The 18728-nt window shown below is 54.5% G+C and overlaps 1 protein-coding gene across 1 annotated transcript in view; it reads left to right on the top strand.

Annotated features, from left to right (window-relative positions):
• The window catches only part of ARID3B (AT-rich interaction domain 3B), a 55961-nt gene extending 38243 nt beyond the window's left edge, over positions 1 to 17718 (top strand). Inside the window, exons 5-9 of the mRNA XM_047737350.1 lie at positions 9868 to 10051; positions 11136 to 11416; positions 11523 to 11777; positions 13113 to 13211; positions 15255 to 17718. Of these exons, the coding sequence (XP_047593306.1) occupies positions 9868 to 10051; positions 11136 to 11416; positions 11523 to 11777; positions 13113 to 13211; positions 15255 to 15418 (983 nt within the window). The 3' untranslated portion in view covers positions 15419 to 17718. The remainder of the gene's footprint in view (positions 1 to 9867; positions 10052 to 11135; positions 11417 to 11522; positions 11778 to 13112; positions 13212 to 15254) is intronic.
• Positions 17719 to 18728: the final 1010 nt, after the last annotated feature.

Raw genomic sequence — 18728 nt, 5'->3', positions numbered from 1 at the left:
GTGCGCACGCACACGTGCAGTAGAGAGAGGAGAGGGAGGCACCGAGGCAGGGCTGGAGGGGATCTCCTCCCTGGAAACCCGCATCTAATGGTCTAGCCTAGAGGGGGCGCTCGAGAGGGCTGTGAGCAGATCAAAGTTGTATTCCTGGGAAGCTTGCTGCCTTTGCTCTTCACAGGGTGGTGAGCTCGAGGGCCCCTGGACATGGGTGATTGATTCTTCACCCCCGAATCGGAGTGTCTGCGGCACTCAGGAGCCAGATGTCATTAGTTGGGTCCGAGGGAAAGCCTCAGAGATGCCGGTAGCAGGCCGGCGACAACTCCTCCACAGCCAACGGGAAGGAGAAACGTAGATTTCACAGGAGCCACTGAAAACAGCCCGAGTTTCAGAGGCCTGGTGACTCCTGCCTGGGCCGGGAGTGGGGTCGGGCAGCTTTGACACCGCAGGCTGCACCGCAGAGAGGCAGTGGTCGGAGGCAGCGGTGGGCAGGCTGCCCCAGCGGCCGCAGCTGCAGGTGGTGAAACGGCTATCCAGTGGGAGAGGGCCGGGCCGGAAGTGCTGCTCTGTGCAGGGTCTCCTTTGCTTGCTAACGTGTTTGAGTGAATTGACTGCAACAGATGGGCCTTTCGGCTCCAGGCACCTTGGTTTCTGGGCCAGACCAGGGTGACTCCCACCCTGATGACCCTCTCCCCCCCACCAGCAGAGCAAGCTGCCCTAGAAGGAGCCTGAGAAGAGGCCCAGGCACAGCCCCTTGGGGAGGCAGATAGCCAGGGAAAGTGCTGTGGACTGAGTACAAAGCTGGGCTCACATCCCCCCCACCCAAATCTCCATGATCTGGAGCAAATCCTGCTTCTGGGGACCACAGTTTCCTTATATGTAAAATGAGAGGGTTCAATTAGAATTAATCTGGAAATTTCTTCCAAGTTCTGTATTACATCCATGACTGTGTCTTTTGAGCTTCCAACAGATAACGAGCCACTCTCAGTGACCAAAAAGAGAAGAAGAGAAGCCCCTCTAGCAATTCTATCCAAACAGTTATGTATAAACCATACCAAGGACCCCCAAGACCAAGTGCTTCTCCCCTTTCCTTGTCTAAGCCACACTGAACTCAACTAGTTGCTTTTGCTTCTCCCCCTCCCCACCCCATGTTGTCTGGAAGGATTTGTGAGATTTCAGAGTTCTGATGCCCCTTCTGGCTTCCCTTTAGCTGCGTGTGCACACGCACACATGTGTGTATGGAAAATACACACACGTTTCTTTGCCGAAAATAAAGCCGAACTATTGTAAATAAAATTCTCTGGCTAATTAAATTGACTGTGGGTGGTTTCTGAGATATCATTCTGTGATAGATTCTCGAGGGGGCAATCTAGGTAGGCCAGAGGGGGACTAATTTGGAAGTCTGATAACCAGAGGCTTATAAACAATTCCATTCTTCATCAGTGAGAAAGAAACCTTGTTTTCTTGTTCCCTAGGCCGTGAAACAGAAAGAAATTTGACTTCGCTGTTATTTTTAATATCCCATGTACTTTAGAGATCCCTGTCAACCCATTTTCCAATCTCCTCCCCACAGCTCTAGCTCTAAAGGGGTAGAGAGAGCAAAGTTCACCAGGTTAAGGGACTAGGCTAAGGCCACAGAGCCGATTCAGCATTTTCCCTCTAACTCCCGGGCCAGTGCTCTTTCCCTCTCCTGCCCTTGAGAAACTGGTCCCTAGTGCCAGCAGCTCCGTCACTTCCTGTTCGGACAGTGGGCAGCCTTGTCTCTCCTTCAGCCTTCTGAGCCCTGTGGAGAATGCTGGTCTGCCTCCACAGTGGGGTGTCTAGTAGGGTCTGCCAGCATCTGGCCGATTAACACAGATGTAGAACTCTTCATGGAAGAGGAGTCTTCATCTCAGGGTGAGGCTAGCTCTCAGGGAAGGGCAGATGTGACTGTTCACAGTGGCGCGGAGGCTGCCATCTGTCAGGCAGGATGGGGTGAGGGCGGGGGCACAGGGGTGGAAGCTCTGACACGTCGTGCGCGCAGCCAGAGCACCTTCTCCCTGCCCCAGCTGGACACACCAGTGAATGAACTGCCTAGTGACACAGAGGACAAGTCTTGTCAAGACCTCACCCAGAGAGCTGCCCTCTTTCCCCCACTAGTTCTATTCAAGGCTGCAAACTGACCTTGGTTTTCCCAAATGGATTGTTGGATCTGTTTTTGATGTGCATATACAAAGAATTTACTGTGGGAAAAGGGTTTGGTCTGCCCCAAAGTGCAATTTGAGTGTTTTTCCTTCTGTTGTGTGCTTATCTATCCATCTCAGGCAAGGAAACGTCCATGACATATATTGCTTTGCCTTTTGGTGGAGGCAGTTTCTCATATATTCTTTGTATCTTGAAGTAAATGGTCTGTGCCATAGACACTCTTCCTGATAGACTAAAATATGTTGGCTTTGTCAGATGAAATAGGCTTTGGGGCTTCATTTTCGAACTTTATCTCCAAATGAAAGTCTAAAATGCAAATCTTTGTCTCACAATTGGCCTTTGTCTGAGGCCAGGTCTTTTTCTCTCCCCACGTGTTCCAACTACTGTTGATACACTGCTTTTTTCTTTTTTTCCACTTGTAATAGTCATTTAATACTCTATATCTGTTCAGTTATCCATGATAACAGGAAGGGATCCTCGTTTTTAGAAGACATGATTAATTTGAAGAGCCCAATTTTGTCATTAAATTCAGCCCCTTTGGCTTCAAATCTTTTTTTTTTTTAAGATTTTATTTATTTGAGAGAGAAAGAGAGCATGAGCTGGGGAGAGGGGCAGAGGGAGAGGAAGGGCAGAAGCAGATCCCTCACTGTGCCGGGAGCCCAGGGTGGGGCTCAATCTCAGGACCCCGAGATCATGACCTGAGCTACCCAGGTGCCCCCCCCCCCCGCAATCTTTTATTGATACTTTGATACTTTTAGCGCTTGGTAAAACGGAATTGATAGTTCTGCCTTTTTTGTTCCAGATGAACTAATATTTAGTACCTCAGGGTTGGTGCACAAAAAGTCTAAAGCCAGGGTTTGGTTACACTTACACTTGTGGTGAAGCTAGTGCTGTGGTTTGACAATGGAGGACAGCCATGCACTCCCTAGGCCTGCTGGGTTGTTGTAGCTTTCCTAGGCACACTATCCTATGCCTTTGAGTTGTTGTGCCTTTCCCCATCAACTTTTTGCCACCGCTCCTAGAGACACTAGCCAGGTCTGTTGATCAGCAGCAGTCAAAGCAGAAAAAACCCAGTGGTTCACTTCCTCCTAACTCCTTGGCCAACTTCTCTGTACAGGGTTAGTTTTTGTTAGGTTAGTTTTAAGATTTAAGATCTTAAGATTTAAGATTTTATTTAATTGACAGACAAAGATCACAAGTAGGCGGCGGTGCGCGGGGAGCAGGCTCCCGCTGAGCAGAGAGCCCAATGCGGGGCTCGATCCCAGGACCCTGGAATCATGACCTGAGCCGAAGGCAGAGGCTTTAACCCACTGAGCCACCCAGGCGCCCCCGAACAGAGTTTTTAAGCAAGGAGACAACACAGCCCTAATCTTCATTTGATTACTAGCCATAGGAGAACACAGTGTTAAACATTGACCTTCACCTAAAGCAATTAGTCTGAGCTAGAGTATCAAGAAGAGTGAGGAGTTTAAAGGGAACCTCTCAAGTTGTGGTACGGCCAGTGCTCCCACGCATGGCTGCTAGGAGTATAAATGGGCACGAGCACTTTGGAAATGTACCTGGAAGGATTTACTACAGCTAAACATAGGCCGACCCTGATACCCAGCGACCCCACTGCTGGGCATATACACAACAGAAATGAATGCTGCGTTCACTGAAAGACGTCTCAGGAGTCTTCAGAGCAGTACTGTTCATTAGAACCCAAACTGGAAAGAACCCTAGTGTCCCTCAGCGGTGGATGGACAAACGGTGGCCCAGTCCTGTAGGGAATTGTGCACGCAATAACGAGGCATGAACTGCTGCTCTCGCAGACCTAATGTTGAACAAAGAAGCCGGACACAAGAGAGGAGGTCTGCCATGGTTACACGTACACAAAGTTGAAGAAAATCACCTGCAGTGATACAGGTCAGGATAAGGGCTGCCGCCTAGGAGGGAAGAGGTGGGGGATGCATTTTGATTGGGAGGGGGCATGAGAATTTCCTGCAGCGCTGGAGACCTGGCGTATTTTGATCTGAGGAGTGGTTATAGGGGTGTCCGCAGAAGTAAACGAGCTGTGACCTTCAGCTTCGTGCACTGTAGCAGGTATCTGTCAGACCTGCTCCGTGGGAAATCAGAGGCAGAAGGCTTCAAGACACCTGTCAGCGCAAACTGGGGTACTGTGCCTCTTGCCTCTGCTCTGTTTGTGGAGCAGTCAACTACACTACACTGCACTGCATGCTGCCTGACACGGCTGCCCGGTTTCCTAGTATGAGGTATTTTCTACGTAAACAGGAGGAAAATCACCAGTCATTTCTCTGCCTGTTCCTGGGCAGCAGGACCAGAGCAGGGCAAGAATTAATATGCAGAAGAATGGACAGGAAGCCTGTCTGTCTGTGCACATTCCCTGCTTCACATGGATCTTAACTCTTCCAGGCTCTCCACTCAGCTGCCCAGCTCTCTTGACAGGCAGTGGAAATGATTAATGATCTTTTTTAAAGCCAAGAAAAAGCAGCGAGGGTCATTGGCAGGGCCATGTCCTGGGTCCTGGGCCCTCACCCCTGATCAGTGGGCAGGAAGGCAGCTGTGTGACTGTCTGGAGTCCGTGCCCCCCAGTTGCATCTGGTCTCATTGGAATGGGCCTATTCTCTGTGGTGGGGAGAAAGTGACCCTCCCTCCCACACTCCTGCCATCTCCCATCTTTGCCTCCATTGCCCAAGGAGGCCATCTCCTCCATCTGCCCTCACCCCTGCCCTAGCTCTGTCTCTGCAGTCTGAGTGGCAGGAAGGAGAGCAAAGTGCCAGGGAGCAGGATATTTTTTTGTTTGGCTTCATCTGGCTGGAAACTTCTGATGACAGCTTTGGCCTGGCGGGTGCCAGTGCCCTGCGGCATTCCCACCACCCAAGGGTTAAAGCCCCAGGAGCCCCACAGCCTTGCTATGAGGGGGTCCCTGGCCCTCATAAAAGCCTTTTCTACACTGTCCCTCGGGCTGCCTCAGGCTCCCTGGCTGAAATCTGATAAGGGCGCTCTTTGTTGCAACTGTCAGTCTCTTTTATTGAGGAGGGAACTAGAGACCAGTGGCATTTCTTGGGGTACAGATAAGGCCCTGGATTCCTGTCAGAAGGAGCATGATTAATTACCCTCGATCCTAGCTCCCGCTTTGATAGCAGTGACTGACAGTACGCAGGCGGCCCCCATCAGGTGCTCACACACCGCCCCCCTCCCCAGGCGCGATGGGGGGTGGAGACTCAGCCTCCCGCAGCGCCAACACCAATGACCCACAGAGCATGCTCTGCAGTGGCTGCTTGCCTCCTTCCTGGTTCTTCGCAGGTGGCTTTTGCATTTACTGGGGACAGAGAACTATCACCTCTCAGATGAAGAACCTCCTTAGAGGAAGATGCCGTTGAGCCCAGAGAGCAGGCCAGAGACACCCCTCTTCCCTCAGGGTTGGGGAAAGAGGCCCACTGTGGCCACACAGCGGCCTTCCTAGGATAAGTTCCTAAACTGTCCATTTCAATATCACTTGGCAACATTATTCCATAATTCAGGCAAGCTCCTAAAACCAAGTCCCCCTCCCTTCAGTAATAATCACGACTATCAGTTTTTGTTTTAAGTTTTTATTCATAGACTCATGGGACTGAAAGTCATCTAGTCCAAATTCCTCATTTCACAGATGGGGAAACTGAGACCTGAATGTGTCGATCCCTCATCCCTAACCCCCTGTATGATATATTGGTTCCCTTTCTTGTTCAGAAGGTAAACTCAGCTTTTAAAAGTCCTCCTCTGCCTGCCCCCACCCCTTTCATAACTGAGTCTCCTTGGGACAAAGGAGATGGGTGCCAGGTCCGTTAGGCACAGAGCAGACTACAGACAGACTGGCCTGAGGATCCAGCCTCTTTCTTGGTTGTCAGAATTGAAGCCAGGGCAGGTTTTTTTTCCTGGATTTTCTGGGTAATGTGAGAAAACCATACCACCATCTCAAGTTAGCACTCAGAACAGTCTCGGCTTTGTTTCTGACAGCCCCCGGGGGGCCTCCTGCCCTGGGAGCTATTTTTAGCAGTTTTGCAGAGAGCCAAGTTCTGGGAAGAACACGCCCAGTCTCCTTATCCACTCATCTCTGAACCAGGGTGCCTGGCTGGACCACAGTGCGGGACTGTGGGGGCCACCACCTGGTGCCTTGTACCCCAGACCTGTGCTTTCTCCCCAGAGGGGCTAGGAAGAAGTCACTTTTGGTTAGATTTACAGCCTTGACTTCAAATGCCACTTTCTGAAACCTTCCTTATCTTCTCAGCCCCCCTACCTGCCCGTTTCCCCCTCCCGAAGCAGTTCTCAGCCTCATGCAGTCACATTCTACGACTATAAAAAGGGGCATTTTTTTTTTTCATGAAATTTCTACAGCTCTAACATTATTATCTTTCAGAGAAACCACCTCAGATAACTAGACAGTCCAGTGATTACTCAGAGTAAATGTATAATTCCTCTCTAGGGACTTGCCTCCAGAGGCAGTGTCAGCCACACCTGAGAACCTCTCACAACTCATCTTCAAATAAAATCAGTATAAACAGCCTGGTCGCTTCCTGTTCTCCTGACTTCCTTCCATGAATGACCATTTCTAAATGTAAAATACACCCTTTATGTTTAAAGGTTTACCACCATTGGAGATTCTTTTTTTTTTTTTTTTTTTTTTAAGATTTTATTTGACAGACAGAGATCACAAGTAGGCAGAGCAGCAGGCAGAGAGAGAGGAGGAAGCAGGCTCCCTGCTGAGCAGAGAGCCCAATGCAGGGCTCTATCCCAGGACCTGGGATCATGACCTGAGCCGGAAGCAGAGGCCTTAACCCACTGAGCCACCCAGGCAGCCACCTTTGGAGATTCTAATGAAAATGGTGCCAACTCAGAAGGCCATTTGCAAATGGATCTCCAAAACTGCAGTGTAGCTGGCTCTCCATGGTGACTGTTCTGGAGAAAGCAGTCGGCTGGGCAAGCCCCCGCCTGGTGCTTACACACGCAGCCGCGCCCATCCGGGTCTGGTACAGACCCGCCCGCATTCCGCTCTTTAACCCCTGCTTCCTCTTCTCTTCCACCCTACTGAGTGCAGTCGTAGATTCTTTACCTTCTCAAGGACCCCCGGCTCTCCATCCGTTCTGCTGCTAATGGTCCGCTTTGCGTGGGACGATGCCACAAAGAGCTTACACACGCTGAGCCTCTGTACGCCCAGGCTCTTTGCTAAGGGTCATGACCCTAATAAACCTGCTGGGACCTGAGAGGAGAAGGTGACTTCTGCTCAGGGCTGTCAGCCTCAGACATGTGATACTGGGGATGGGTCTGGTGGGCACACTGCCAGCACGACAGACGTGCGACTGAGGGTCCCCGTTGGGTAACCCATAGCTGGTTGTTTTGACTTTGAGAAACACCTTTTATTTCCATGTGCACGGCAGCTTAATCTATTAAACGCTCTAATACTTAAGGACTGGTGAAGGAGAAGCAGTCTCCGTCCTCCTTCACAGAGCTTGCAGTCCTCCTGGAATGCCAGGTGAATGTACGTGAGACAGAGACTAATCACCTGCTGAGCTTGTAGGGCTTGTAGTAGGAATTCTGAGAGAAGAAATCCCTCCAAACTGGGGTAGTTAGAAGATTCTTCCTGAAGGCCAGTGTGGAGAGGATTTGAGCAGAGGCAGGTCACATGAGGCTTGACGAGGGAGAGCACGAAGCAGAGAGTAGAGTAGAAATGAGCCTGGTTTGGGGAGGGTTGTGAGGAGACCGAGCTAAAGAGTGAGAGAGCGTGTTGTCAGGATGCTTGAAACACTTCAAAGGCAGTCATTCAAAGGGTGTGTGGGATCCAGGTGATGAGACTGGGTAGGTGTCAGGGTCTGTGGGTGTGGAGCAGGGGAGCTAGGGTCGTGGTGGCCGCGGTGCACACGTGGAGTGCATGGGTAAGAGGCCGCCATGGGCGGAAAGGAGGGGCTGGCTCTGGGGATAACGGTGGGCTCAGGTGAATGTTCTGACTTGGAAGTAACAGGTCACCCTGAAGATGTCCTAGAAGCTTTTGAAATGGGAGGAGACCTTGAGAATGGTCCTTCCAGAGTCTCCAGGTGGTGCCATGAGGATGTGAACTGGCCTGGGCCATGAGTGTGCTCGGGCAGACAGGCCTCCCACAGGAGGCAGACCTTAGCCCTGTCCTGCCAGGAGACCAGCTCTGCCACACCAGGCTCTCGTGTTTATGTCAGGAATTCATTTTATCATCCAGAGCAGCATAGGTAAGAGAAGTTAACCAACACAAGCTGTGTGTCCTGGCCGTGTACCCACAGTATCTCCTAGTTTACCTGTGAACCTTTGGGTCTAACACTGTGACCCCTTTGTGTTTGAGCCTCCGAGGACCAGCTGACCAAGATGGAGTTCTGGAGGACCTCCTGCCCCCTCCTCACACTTAGAAAAGAGGTCAGGTGCTGCCACACAGCACCCCCCCCCCCGTGTTCCTGCTGCTTGCTCTTCTTGGGACCCTTTGCTCCGTTCCCTCACGTGAATTACCCTGTGAAAGAGCTGCAGCAAGCCCGCATTTCGGGGCTGGGAAGAAAATACCATCCCATGACGGGAAAGAAGCAGGAGCAGCTGAGACAAACCGCACTTCTCGAAAATCAAGCTGGCTTACCGGCCACCAGTCAGTCATCAAGGCCTCGGCAAGACCAGGGCAGTGGGAGGGGGCCGAGGCAGAGGAGAGCAGCCTGTGTGCAGTACAAGGAGTTTGTCATCAAAAGGCAACAAGTCTCAAACCCTGCCCCGGCCAGTGACCCTTCCCTGTGGAATTCTCCCCTCTGACCTCTGGATCATTAATCCTGAGGCTGCCAAATGACAGTCATCCATCACGCCTCCTGCGAGCATCCCAGCGGCCTGTGAAAGGGCCCCGGGCCCGCCCTCCCTGCCGTCCCCTGGTGCTCATTAGTGGGCCTTCCTGCCTGGTGCCAGGCTTCCTAATCAAGTCCCCGGCTCCTCTCACTTCCCTTCGGGGCCAGTGGCGGAAGCCACTCTGACCCTCCCTCTTTCAGAGGCCAGGGAGGGATGGAGCGGTTAGTGGGGAGAGAGTCGTTCAGTGGCTTTTCATCCCCTGGAGACATGGTGTCCAGCAGCTCCTTTCACTCGTGGAGACAAGGGAGAGAAAACATTTCTCTGTCCTGCTGCAGGAGAGGAGGAAGCAGGCGGTATGCAAATGAAAACACTGTTACACTGTGTACACTGTTACAAAGTGCGCCAGAGCTGTGCTTACGGAGCTGTGCGTGTAGGGGGGCGGGCGGCGGGGGGGGGGGGGGGGGGGGGGGGGGGCGCCACAGAGTAGCATCTTCTGAAGGCCCCAGAGGAGTGTGAGTTACCACATCATTAGGAAAGAATCTGGACTCATCCTGCTAGTCAAAAAAACCCAAAAAACAAAATAAAACCCCACAGCAACCCAACTTTGAAGCCATCTAGTGCAGCCCTCTTATTTACAGAGGGGAAGACAGAGCCAGAGAGGCTCACAGAGCCTGTGAGTTGGACCTGTCTTTCTGCTCATCCGAAGGAGAACTGGCAGCTAGTCTGATAGCTTCCAGCTTTGGGAATTTGAGTCCGATTAAAGCAGATTCATGAACATATTTCCAACTCCACAAAAGCTGGGCACATGCATATGTCTTCTTTCTTTGCTTGATGACACAACGCTCTGTTTCTCTATTTGGACAATCCCAGGGACCCCCATCAACCGAATCCCCATCATGGCCAAGCAGATCCTGGACCTGTATATGCTGTATAAGCTGGTGACAGAGAAGGGGGGCCTGGTGGAGATCATCAACAAGAAGATCTGGCGGGAGATCACCAAAGGCCTGAACCTGCCCACATCAATCACCAGCGCCGCCTTTACCCTGAGGACCCAGTGAGTGGCCGGGGCCCTGGGGAAAGGAAGCCGACCTGGGAGAAAGGGGATGTTTTAACCTAGAGGAGAGGAAGGAAGGAAATTCCACTGTACAGAGGGCAAGATGGAGGAATTCTCAACGTAGCCAGGAGCTTTCTGAGACGAATCCCTTTCTAGACCTGAGTGATCGTGAGAGCCACCATTTCCCAAGTGTCTCCCTAGGCTACTTTGCCATTCTTTCTTTCAGACCTCACCATCAATCCTGTGAGGTAGGTGTTATCTCATTTTTCAGGAAACAGAAACGGAGTCTCAGAGTTTAAAAGGTTTGATCAAGGCCATACCAGCTAGTAGTGGTAGAACTGAGATTCCCCCCTGGGCTTCTGGCCCCGTAGCCACTCTTTCCAGGACATTGTTTCTGACGCAACACCTCCGCCCTAAGCCTAGCCCCCTCCTACCTGACACTCCGCTTGCCCAGCAACAGAGGACCTGGGATTTGGACCTATTTTCGTCATCATTTGAGTTAATTATGGGGGTCATAGGAGCAGGGGAACCAAGAGTAGCATCAAAGAGTGAGGGCCGAGGGGAATCCATTCACTGGATCACACTGGGTGTTGCTCTCTGGAGACTAAGGAATGAGCATCAGTGAGGCAGTACGCTAGAAGGAAGGGCTCCTCTCAAGGTTCTTGGATAGAGAAGTGCTGCTTACGATGTGAAGTGATGCAAAGTGATGCAAAGAAGGACAGGAAACATTGCTCATACCTGACCTGGCTGACTCAGAACGGTGAGGGCATCTAGGAGCCAGGAAGACATTGCCAAAACATGTTTCAACAGCACCTAAAATGGTGCCAAAACAAACAGAAAACATGAATGAAGATGTCCTTTATTTCTTTTAAAGAACGGTTTCCTCCAGTTGGAGCAGAGTTTGGTACAGTGTTGAGTAGCAGCTAGAGGGGCCTGGGACAGGGCATCCGGCCGCCCTGGACCTTCTCTTCTGCCAAGTGATCCTGTGTCCCAGAGGCCTGTCCCACAGAGAGCCATAAACTTAAACTGGGTGGCCTCTGGTACCGTTCTGGATTATTCTCCTCCCTTCTTTCCTTCCCTCCAGGTACATGAAGTATCTCTATGCCTATGAGTGTGAGAAGAAAGCCTTGAGCTCCCCAGCTGAGCTCCAGGCGGCCATCGACGGCAACCGGAGGGAGGGCCGGCGGCCCAGCTACAGCTCCTCCCTCCTTGGCTACTCGCCTGCTGCCGCCGCCGCTGCCACCGCTGGGGCCCCTGCCCTTCTCTCCCCACCCAAGATCCGCTTCCCCATCCTCGGGCTGGGCTCCAGCAGTGGTGCCAACGCCAGCAGCCCTCGGATATCCCCTGCAGCCACTCTCAGGAAAGGTCTGCAGGGCCCAGCGGGGAGGAGGGTGGGCAGGGCGGGAGTGGCAGAGCCCACTGTCGGGTGGGGAAGAGGGTTGTGAATCCATGAATCTGGTGCCTTTGCCAGGTGATGGAGTCCCGGTGACGACAGTGCCCGTGCCAAATCGCCTGGCTGTGCCCGTGAGCTTGGCAGGCCAGCAGGCCGGTACCCGGACGTCCACGCTGGAGCAGCTGCGGGAGCGGCTAGAGTCGGGGGAGCCCCCCGAGAAGAAGGCACCCCGGCTGTCAGAGGAGGAGCAGCGCCTGGTGCAGCAGGCCTTCCAGCGCAGCCTGTTCACCATGGCGCGGCAGCTGCCCATGAAGATCAGGATCAACGGCAGGGGTGAGCACTGGGCCCCAGGCAGGGCTTCCCCCATTCTGGGTGCCGACCTGGGACCCCCTGAGGGGCCCGTTGACCTCCCAGAACCGTCTTAGGGCCAGAAAGCCACATGGAGCTTCTGTGGCCCCTGGGACCTCAGCTCACCAAGCTGACCAGAAATTGCCTCAGGCAGCACCCTGTTCTCCAGCCAAAAAGAGGAGTTCTAGAAGGAGGAGGGGCCAGAGGCCCTCAGAGACAGCTGCTGTGCTGCTCTTCCTCACCAGCCTTTTGATCTGTCCAAATGAAAGGGCTTAGCCTTCCCCCGCAGTGCCTCCCCGGATGTAGATCTGGGCTGTGGGCGGAAGGCAGCACCTCCAGTCCCAGGCCTCCACAAGGAGGCCAAGTGCCTCAGGCCAGGCTGCCTGTGACCCTCCGAACCAGGGGAAGGAGGAAGTACAATTTTGGCGGCATCGTTGGCATCCTTCCCTTTCCTCCTCATTCTTCAGGTGCCCTGCCTTCTCCTCCAGAATCACACACTCCATGCCCCTTGTTCCTCCTTTCTCCCCCCAACCCCATGCACATTTTCTTTGCTATTCTTGCCCTTGACTCTATCGCAGAGCAAACTTTAGCAAGCACGTGAGGGGAAGAAGTCCGGTGCGGAAGGGGCTGTGCGTATTTGCCGGCAGCACTCCCTGAACCCTGTCCCCAGCTGAGGAGCAGAAAGACGCTGGTGGCAACAGCTCTGCTCTGTTCCCTCCCCTCTCAGGGCCGGTGCCTCTTGGCTGCATGGTGAAAGGGCAGAGTCTGGGGTGAGCCAGGCAGAGGCGCCGGGTGCCAGCACCTGCAGCTTTGCACAGATGGTCAGGTTGAAATGGGTTGCAGGTGCCAGCCCCACACTGGGCAGGCAGAGCCTCTCCTTGAGGACCCAGCCCACTTAAGGAGAGGAGGAGGAGGAAAGGCAGGTTCTCCAAGGTAGTGACCAGGTCTTCCTCATCTCCGGTTCCCCAGCCCGATGGGTGGTGGGTGCTTAGTTAGGGTTGATCAAATCACGTTGAAAGTGTCAGTGCACAGCTGGGAGCTGGGTCAGTGCCTTACTGCCTGTGATCCCTTTGCTTGGACAACAGAGAAAGCAGGGGAGTAAGTGGCTCGGCCGAGAACGGAGAAAGCAAGTGATAGGCCATTGGCAAGCCTGGCTTCTCTCGCCAGGCCTGACCCTCGGGAGAAGGTTGTAAGGATGCTTTCTGGACGTGGGAGGCCTCGGCCAGCTGTGGCCAGTCCAGGAGAGCGGGAGGGCCTTGGAGAGGACACCACAGTGCCAGGTGGCCTGACCAGGCCTGCTGTCTCCCTTGTCCCCAACAGAAGACAGATCAGAGGCCTCGGCTGCAGCACTGAACCTGGCCACAGGCAGCATCGGGAGCATCAACATGTCTGTGGACATCGATGGCACCACCTACGCAGGTAAGGCTCTCGGAGCTTTGAGGGCGGCCACGGCATGGTGGCCCTGGCTGGCCCTGCTTGTCACCCTCCCGTCTGAACCCCTTCCTAGGGCTGGCTTTCTTATATGTAGTCTCAGTGGTTAAGAGGTTTTTCCAGCCTAGGAGAAGCTGAGGGTTGCTAACGGGATGACAGGTTCTCCCCCAACCAGCTCTGACAGAACCATAGAAACCCTCCATCTGACCCTTTTGACCAATGGCTGGCTTGTTAATTGCAACTGTCCTTGAGTGTGAAGCTCTGTAATCGACTCCATCCCCTTTCCCTAAATATCATGTCCTGAGCCACCTCCGCCACTGCCGTCAGGGTCCTGTGACCCACCGCTCTCCTCCAGCCGGCTCAAGCCCGCTCTCCCTGAACACCGCCTGTTGCTCCCTTTCTTCACAACTGACCAAGGGCTGACAGGCAGGCGGAGGAATCTGAGTGTGGCCGAAGCAGCCCCTGTGCGTAGGATCCCACCCAGTCCTTCCCAGTTGTCCCTCTCAGTCTAGTTGGGCAGTGGTTTGTTTGTTGGCTGGTGGGTTTAGCACCTCTACCAGGTCTTTCCAGTTGCTAGAAACCAGCCCTTTCCCCATCCCCATGTCTTTGGTTTAGGTGTGAGTTTGGGAACGAGCCCACCGACTCTTGCTACGACCAGTTTGATGGGTGGGCCGGGGGAGCCTGCTGGCCTCGTGTTAGATGGCGGGCCTGGGACGTGCCCCATGGAGGGTCTTAAAGCTGAACCTTCCATCACACTGGGGCATTTCCTCAGGAAGTGCTCTGTCCCTTTGAATGCCCCTGTTCTGGGAGCTGGGTGCAGGGCCCCCGTGGGGCGCCGCACTGCAGGCCTCCTGCTCTGGCTGGCTCTCTGCTGGGCCACTGGCACTGGGTGTCGGCACTGCACCCCAGGAAGGGCCGGAGTTCCTGGAGGGCAGCCTGCAGAGACGCAGTGAGGCCAGTCAGATGGGTAAGGCCTCTGCCTGACATGGGGGGCCCCTTGAGGAGACCAGGCGAGCCAGCAGGCAAGACCTAGGTGTCCTTTGCCATCTGGTGGTGGTCAATGGTCTAGGAGTCTGGGAGGCTGTGAGAGAAAGCAGGGAAGAAGGGGATCTGTGTCTGGAGCTAATAATGCTGTCATCCTCTCTCAGGAGATAGGAGGGGATAAATGCCTCCTTCTCTCAGAACGGGGAGCAGTCAGAAGAGAGCCGAAGGTTTCCCAGACCTCACCTGCCTCAACCCCTGGTCCACTGTTCCCACCTGTGCCCTTTGTCAGTGGGTGTGCAAGTTGCATTGGCCAGGAACCAGGAAGTTGTCCCCGAAGGCCCCCAGAGCCGCTTGGACCCTGCTACTCTGCTCTCTCCCCCTCTCTTGCTGCCCTGCGTCCACTGCCCTGGTTTGGGCCTCTCCCCGCTGTTGGAGTAGCTTCCTGGCAGGCCCCAATTCCTCCCAGCCCCACAGAGAGCATTTTAAAACACAGATCTCATCATGTCCCTCTTCTTCTAAAAACCCTCAGGGGCATCCCCGTCACCAAGGTGCAGGGTGAGACCCTTCCCCCAAGAGGCATAAGGCCTCCCGTCTCTGTGGCCTGCCCAGTGGGCACTCGCCTTCTGTACCCCTCCTCCTGCTCATGGGTCCCCGCTACCAGGCAGCCTCCCCACCACAGCCCTGCCTGGCTCTGCTCTGCCTGGCACGCCAGCCCTTCCTCTGACCATGCTTTCTGCCAGCCCAGGCGCACTCTCCTCCTCCGGAGCCTTTCCTGACCAGCCAGGCCCTGCCTTCTGAGCCCTGCTCTTGGTTCCCTCCATCCCTGTACCACTGCACCCACAGGGCACTGGGGACATCTCCTCAAAAGCATGGCTTACATCTCTGCCCCCTGGCCGGCCCTGGAGCACCTGAAGGGGGAAGGCGGAAGGCATGCGGGACTTGGTCGGAGGCGCAGGGTGCGCAGGGGCGCACATCTGCGGGGCAGAGCGCACGGGCCCCATGTCTCCTCAGCTGCTCACACTCACTCCCCCCCTGCTGCCCCTGCAGGTGTGCTGTTCGCCCAGAAGCCTGTGGTCCACCTGATCGCGGGGCCCGCCCCCCAGAGCGTGGGTGGCAGCGCCAGTGGCAGCAGCAGCTCTCACTGCTCGCCAAGTCCTACCTCGTCCCGGGGCACCCCCAGCGCCGAGCCCTCCACCAGCTGGTCCCTCTGAGGGGCAGGACCCAGCTCCCCACGCCCCGCTCTCCTGTCGAGAGTGAAGGAGGTTGATGCACAGAATTTACCTCATCTCACGGAGCCCATGTCAAACACCATTTGGCCAGACTAGAGTTTGGACGTGTCCGTCTGTCCAGGCTTCGTTCAGGTCCTGCTGTACTCTGGGGACAGGGAGAGGCTGCAGGGGCAGGACAGGGCAGCGTTGTCCAATCAGGGATCGTCCTGGAGAACCGGGCGGGGTCTGCCGGCGTCCAGCTTCCTTCCTCCTTGGTTCCCAGGCCACCTCCCGTCCCGGGCACGGTGTATCGACAATCTGTAAGCCGGCACAGGGCTGGAGGCCCTCCACAGCCCTTTCCCTTTAATTTATTGCCCTTCCCCTTCCCTCTGTCATGACCCCAGGGTCACTGGCCTCTTCCCCAGCTCAGTCCTCCGATCTTTAACTCCCATGTGGGGCTGTGAGAGCTGAAGACCATGCCTTTGTGGCCCTTCACTCCTGAGCATGGGATGGGGCCCTCCTAACCTGCCTTCCCTACCATGTTTGGTTCCAAGGGTGTGGGTCCCTCAAATTCAAGTCTTGAGACCGTCCTCAGGTCCCTATACTCCCCTTTTAGTGGTCCCAGGAAGGGGCACACAAGGGCAGTCCTCAAGGTCCAGGGCTTACTGGGTACCTGCTGTGGGAGAGGCAGAGCCACAGGGGGCTGCCCAGGCAAGCCCTGGCACCCGTTTCACACTGACCCTTTTCTGGCCCTCCCAGACCTCACGCCTTCATTCACCCTTGTTGGCCAGCTCTCCCAAGAATAGCCCACTTGTCCCTTGGGCCCTCCCTTCTCATGGGGCCACCTCAGCCCCAGCATCCCCAGACCTGCTGATGTCAGGTTCATTGAAATACCTCAGATTTGTAATTGTTGATGTTTGATTCTTCAGGAAGTATTTGCATCTCTGAAATCTTTTTTATATGTGTTTTTCTGACTTTTTTGTTTTTAATTTTTATTGTTGTTATTGTAGCACCAAAGAAATGAAAGCAGATTACCCCCAAAGCCGAGCAAACATTTGGTACCCCAGCCCCTCTAGCCCTTCGCTAAAACCCCAGTGAGGAGGCGGGGAGGCAGGCAGGAGAGATGACTCAGGGATCAGAGTGGTGGGGAAGGCGGTGGAATAAGAGGCCCATGCTCTCGAAGGTTGGGTCCTGAGACCACACAGTTCGGGAGATGGCCCCTGACCCATTTCCTGCTAGAGCAGGGCTTGTCCCACACCCCTCCCTGGCTCCCCAGGCTGGGGACAGAATGGTTGCCCTTCACTCAGCATTCCCATCTCAGGGTAGGGGCAGGCCAGAGAGGCTGAGCCGCCCCAGGGGATAAGGGGATGCTCTTAGAAGAGGAGAGAACTCCGTCCTCCTCTGGGACCCTGGGCTGGAGCAGGCTGCTCCAGTGTTGGAAAGATGAGTGATTGCCACGCCAGGCTCACCTCTCACTGAGTAGGCCCTGCAGAGCTCCTGGAACACCACCCACTGTAACGTCATCAGGCTTTGGTGGTGACAGGCCACGCTGCCTGCAGGAGCCCTCGCATGACTAGCATTCTGCCCTGTCTATGAAAGGAAGGGGAAATCAAAAGCTTGAGCACAAAACAGCTACCTCAGCCTGGTGAGCTGCAGCTCTGCTGGACTGCCATCTTCTCGCCCCTTCCCCAGCCTTCCACACACTCTCTCTCCCACACACACTCTCACACAGCCCTGCCGCTGGGGCCTGACCCTCTTCTGGCCTCAGGAGCCTTCCCACCTTACCCACTCTGGTGGGCAGAGAAGGGCATCTGGGATCTGGTGCCATGAAGGAGCCCAGTTGGCTGGCGCTGGGCCCACCTGAAAGTGTCACAGCATTTGGCCAGTTTGTCTTTCTCAGGGGTTTGGTCACGAAGGATGGACTCTTCCCAGCCGGAGGATGCAGGGACAGCATACTGTGGCTTTCTGGTCATTGGATCCTCTCCCCTTCCCCAGGCAGCTTGAAAGCCCAAGAGTGGGGATGCCAGCAGGTGTCCCAGGAACAGGGACCCTGGCAAGAGAAGCTTTCCCTGAAGGCCACAGGGCAGGCCGTGGGCCAGGACTGCTCCGGCCCCTCCCCACCCCTCCCCTCCCTGTCTCTCTGTACTCTGGCCAGGAAAATGTGCTAGCACATGGGTAGCCTAGGCAGTGATAAATACCTCAGACGTCCTCTTGCAGCAAGTGTCTGTATATGTGGTGGTTATTTTCTATCCTACATGTTCTCGAATGTTTATATTTCAATAAACCTCTACCTCTTCACACAAGCAGGTCTTTCCGGTGCTTTCTGTGACTGTCCAAGAGGGCAGCAAGACCCCAGAGTGCTCAGCCTTTTTTTCTGCCATGAGGCACATCCTGTGGCTACAGCTCAGTGTCGGTGCAACCAAAAGAAGTGGGCAGGGAGGGAAAGCATGGGGGATCTCTGACTGCCCTCTTCCACAACAACGCATACCCCACCTGTCCGTGCAGCCCTCCAAGGCAGAGGGGGACCTCTTTGCCATTTGGAAGTACTAGCAAATGTGGGAGACACTGGGACAGCCTCGAGCCTCTCTCACTGATTTCTAAAGACCTTTTGAAAGAAATGATGAGTCCTTTAGTGCTTTTTTTTTTTTTAAAGATTTTATTTATTGATTTGAGCGAGAGAGAGAGCAGGAGTTGGAGGAAGATGGAGAAGCAAACTGCCCGCAGAGCAGGGAGCCCAACTCGGGGCTCAAATCTGAGCACCCCAGGATCACGCTTAACCAACTGAGCCACCCAGGCAGGTGCCTTTTTAGTGCTTTTTTAAAAAAAGTAATCTTGGGGCGCCTGGGTGGCTCAGTGGGTTAAAGCCTCTGCCTTCGGCTCAGGTCATGATCCCAGGGTCCTGGGATCGAGCCCCGCGTCAGGCTCTCTGCTCAGCAGGGGGCCTGCTTCCTCCTCTCTCTCTGCCTGCCTCTCTGCCTACTTGTGATCTCTGACTATCAAATAAATAAAATCTTTGAAAAAAAAAAAGTAATCTCTACACCCAGCGTGGGGCTCAGACCCACAACCCTGAGATCAAGAGTTGCCTGCTCAACTGACTGAGCCAGCCAGGCACCCCAGCCCTCTAATAACTGGTAACCAGTAGTTGGTATCACACCTGACAGCTTCCTGTGACACCGCAGGGGACTGCCACGTGGAGCCGCAGTGGGCCTAGCCTACATGGACACAGAGATGAGGAGAAGCAGAGTCCAGAGACCTCTGAGGTGGAAACAGTGCACATGACTGCAGGGGTGGAGGTGCTGAGGGAGAAAGTGGC

The sequence above is a fragment of the Lutra lutra genome, chromosome 7 (genome assembly GCF_902655055.1).
Source record: "Lutra lutra chromosome 7, mLutLut1.2, whole genome shotgun sequence".
In the NCBI taxonomy this organism is placed as follows: domain Eukaryota; kingdom Metazoa; phylum Chordata; class Mammalia; order Carnivora; family Mustelidae; genus Lutra; species Lutra lutra.
The sequence above is the reverse complement of the archived record's forward strand: the minus strand, read 5'-3'. Positions and strand labels throughout refer to the sequence as shown.